Source organism: Coturnix japonica, unplaced genomic scaffold, assembly GCF_001577835.2.
Source record: "Coturnix japonica isolate 7356 unplaced genomic scaffold, Coturnix japonica 2.1 chrUnrandom873, whole genome shotgun sequence".
Taxonomy (NCBI): domain Eukaryota; kingdom Metazoa; phylum Chordata; class Aves; order Galliformes; family Phasianidae; genus Coturnix; species Coturnix japonica.
Window position 1 is genome coordinate 13,072 of NW_015440227.1, and position 4,316 is coordinate 17,387.

Sequence of the window (4,316 nt, forward strand, 5' to 3'; positions counted from 1 at the left end):
CCCATAGACCCCAATAGGACCCCATAGACCTCAATGGGACCCCATAGACCCCAATGGGACCCCATAGACATCAATGGGGGGGGATTCTATTGGGGTCCCATTATAAGAGGGGCAATAATAGGAGGACCCACACCCACCCCCCCACCCCCCTCATAGCCCCGCCCCCATCCGCTAGGGACTTCCGCTCCCATGAGCCCTCGGGGCTCCCTGACCCCGGATGTGATCCCTGGGGGTCGACGGCGGCCATCTTGGGGCCGGCAGGGGTCACGTGGGCGGCCATCTTGGCCCCGCTCCTCTTCCCATTGGTGCTGCCGTTGCTGTCGGCGGCCATCTTGGATTCCGTGGGGGCCGCCATGTTGGAATCATTGGGGGCCGCCATGTTGGATCCATTGGCCGCCATGTTGGACCCATTGGACGCCATCTTGGATCCATCGCCCGCCATCTTAGATCCATCGGCCGCCATCTTAGATCCATCGGCGGCCATCTTGGATCCATCGGCCGCCATCTTGGATCCATTGGCCGCCATCTTGGATCCATCGGCGGCCATCTTGGATCCTCCGGGCGCCGCCATGTTGGATCCATTGGCAGCCATCTTGGAGCCAGCGTCGGCGGCCATCTTGGATCCATCGGCGGCCATCTTGGATCCATCGGCGGCCATCTTGGATCCATCGGCCGCCATCTTGGACCCATTGGACGCCATGTTGGACCCATTGGACGCCATCTTGGATCCATCGGCCGCCATCTTGGACCCTCCGTGGGGCAGCCCGGTGTGGTTATGGGGCAGGTTATGGGGCAGGTTATGGGGCAGGTTATGGGGCAGCAGCTCCAATCGGGGTAAATTGGGGGCGAAGAAGGTTTTGTTGCTCAGATCCCGGTTACAGAAGTCGCCATAACAGCAGGAGCCCCTCAGCCCCACGGCGCCGTCCCCACGCGTCACCTGGGTGCAGTCGGGGTCACGGACGCAGCCACGAACCTCCCGCCATAGGGTCAGGCCGCCTGGGGGGGGGGGGGACACATAGGGGGACGTTAGGCCCCATAGGTTGGGTATAGGACCCATTGGTTGGGAATAGGACCCATAAGTTGGGTATAGGGCCCATTGGTTGGGTATAGGGCCCATAAGTTGGGTATAGGGCCCATAGGTTGGAGATTGGGGCCCATAGGTTGGTATTGGGGCCCATAAGTTGGGTATAGGGCCCATAGGTTGACCATTGGACCCATAAGTTGGGTATAGGGCCCATTGGTTGGGGGTTGTGACCCATAGGTTGGTATTGGGACCCATAAGTTGGGTATAGGGCCCATAGGTTGACCATTGGACCCATAGGTTGGGTATAGGGCCCATAGGTTGGTATTGGGACCCATAGGTTGGTATTGGGACCCATAGGTTGCTATAGGGCCCATAGGTTGGTATTGGGACCCATAGGTTGCTATAGGGCCCATAGGTTGGATATAGGGCCCATAGGTTACATATAGGGCCCATAGGTTCCTATAGGCCCCATAGGTTACATATAGGGCCCATAGGTTGCTATAGGGCCCATAGGTTGCTATAGGCCCCATAGGTTGCATATAGGGCCTATAGGTTGGATATAGGGCCCATAGGTTACATATAGGGCCCATAGGTTGCTATAGGGCCCATAGGTTGGATATAGGGCCCATAGGTTGCTATAGGGCCCATAGGTTACTATAGGGCCCATAGGTTGGATATAGGGCCCATAGGTTGCATATAGGGCCCATAGGTTGCTATAGGCCCCATAGGTTACATATAGGGCCCATAGGTTGCTATAGGGCCCATAGGTTGCTATAGGGCCCATAGGTTACATATAGGGCCCATAGGTTGGATATAGGGCCCATAGGTCGATATAGGGCCCATAGGTTACATACAGGGCCCATAGGTTACATATAGGGCCCATAGGTTGCATATAGGGCCCATAGGTTGGATATAGGGCCCATAGGTTGCTATAGGGCCCATAGGTTACATATAGGGCCCATAGGTTACATATAGGGCCCATAGGTTACATATAGGGCCCATAGGTTTCGATATAGGGCGCCACTAGGTTGGAATATAGGGCCATAGTTGCTATAGGGCCCATAGGTTTACATATCGCCCATAGGTTACATATAGGGCCCATAGGTTACATATAGGGCCCATAGGTTGCTATAGCCCCATAAGGTTACATATACGGCCCAGTAGGTTTACATAAGGGCCCATAGGTTACATATAGGGCCATAGGTTGTTGCTTATAGGGCCCATAGGTTGCTATACGGGGCTCATAGGTTACAATATAGGCCGCATAGGTTACATATAGGGCCCATAGGTTTACATATTATGTGTGTGCCCATAGGTTACATATAGGGCCCATAGGTTACATAATATGGGCCCCATAGGTTCCCATGGAGCCGCCCCTTGTGGCCAGTGGAAACCCCTCGCCCCCTCCCTCCCCAGGTTACCAATGACAACCCTCCCTCCTCCCCCTCCCATTCCAGGTTAACCAATGGTTAACAAACCCCGCCCCTTGTTACCATGGGAAACAAACCCTGCCTTGTTCCATGGGAAAACAAACCCCGCCCCTTGTTACCAATGGTAACAAACCCCGCCCCCCGTTCCCATGACAACCCCCCTGTCACTCACCGACGCTGACGGTGACGTTGCCATGGAAACAGGCCGTCATGTCGCCATAGCAAACGCACGGGGCGCTGCGTCGTGCGGGCGGGGCACGGACCGTGGGGGGGCCAGCCGAAACACCACGGAATTGGGGGCGGGACTGTCCGTGGCGTTGCCTAGCAACAAGAATAGAGGCCTGTAGGGGACTATGGAGCCTATGGGGACACAGAGAGACCCCATAGAAACACATAGAGACCATCTAGAAACCCTAGAGACCGGCCCATAGAGCCCAATACGAGACCCATAGAGACCGCATAAAGAGACCCATAGGGACACATAGAGACCCCATAGAAACCTGCATAAGACAGCGGTCCAATAGGAGACCAATAGGGGACCCATAGAGACCCATAGAGACCCATATGGAGCCCCTGTACCCCCCATTAGAGCCCTAATAGAGAATCCCCATCTCCCCGGCCATATGGTCACCCCAGATATCCCCCATATCCCCCATAACCCGCCTATTACCGCCCTCATGATCCCCCCCCATAGAGCCCTAGTAGGACCGCCATTCCCCCCTATCCCCCCACACTCCGCCCCATAGAAGTAAACTCCCCAATCCCCCCATATCCCAGCACCAATATCCCCCAAATAACCCCATATAACCACCATATCCCCCATATCCCCCATATAACCCCATCTATCCCCCCATATCCCCCATATAACCCCATATAACCCCATATCCCCCATATAACCCCATATAACCCCATATAACCGCCATATCCCCCATATCCCCCCATATAACCCATATAACCCCCCATATCCCCCATATTACTCCAGATATAACCCGCCGATATACACGCCCAGAGTCGTGCCCCATAATCCCCCAATATACCCCATATATCCCCCTCATATCCCCATCCTAACCCATATAACCCCATATCCCCACCATATCCCCCATATAACCACAGATATACACCCATACCCGTCTCCCCCATATGCCGCCCATTTATAGAGCCCATATAACCTCAGGTCCATATCCCCCCAATATCCCCCATATAACCCCATATAACCCCATATCCCCCCATATAACCCCATATAACCCCAATATCGCCCCATAATAACACTCCATATCCCCCCCATATCCCCCTATATACCACCATAATGCCCCATATGTCCCATATCCCCCCATACCCCCCCATATCCCCCCATATCCCCCTATATAACCCCATATAACCCCATAACCCCGCTATACCCCTCCAATCCCCGTCCTCATATCCCACTCCCCCCTATATCCCCCATATCCCCGCCTACTATCCCCCTTAGTTGCATACGCTGGGTCCTGCATACTCCCCATAATCCCCCATAAGTCCCCCATATCCCCATATCACCCGATATCCCCCAATAATCCCCGGCCATATAACCCCATATCTCCCCCATATCCCCCCCATAGAGCCACTATAGGGCCTGGTGGTTCCATATGCCCCCATATAACCCCACGTATAAACTCCCTATATCCCCCTCATGGAAATAGACCCATACTCCCCCATATATCCCCCAGTATTAGACCCATATCCCCCATAGTCCCCCGTATCAGGTACAACGTCCAATACTATTGTGCCCGCATTCGATCAACATTCCCCATTACCCCCCATAATCCGCCCCATACTCTCTCCATATGGCCTCTCTCTATGTTCCCCCCCATAACCCTCCTTATTAT

At 54.5% G+C, this 4,316-nt stretch overlaps 1 protein-coding gene across 1 annotated transcript; it reads right to left on the bottom strand.

Annotated features, from left to right (window-relative positions):
* LYPD3 (LY6/PLAUR domain containing 3) lies at positions 1-2,689 on the bottom strand. The gene is made up of 2 exons (XM_015851269.2): positions 2,627-2,689; positions 1-996 (listed from the first exon to the last, which is right to left on the bottom strand). The coding sequence occupies exons 1-2, from the start codon at positions 2,664-2,666 to the stop codon at positions 101-103; spliced, it is 936 nt and encodes a 311-aa protein (XP_015706755.1). The 5' UTR covers positions 2,667-2,689; the 3' UTR covers positions 1-100.
* Positions 2,690-4,316: the final 1,627 nt, after the last annotated feature.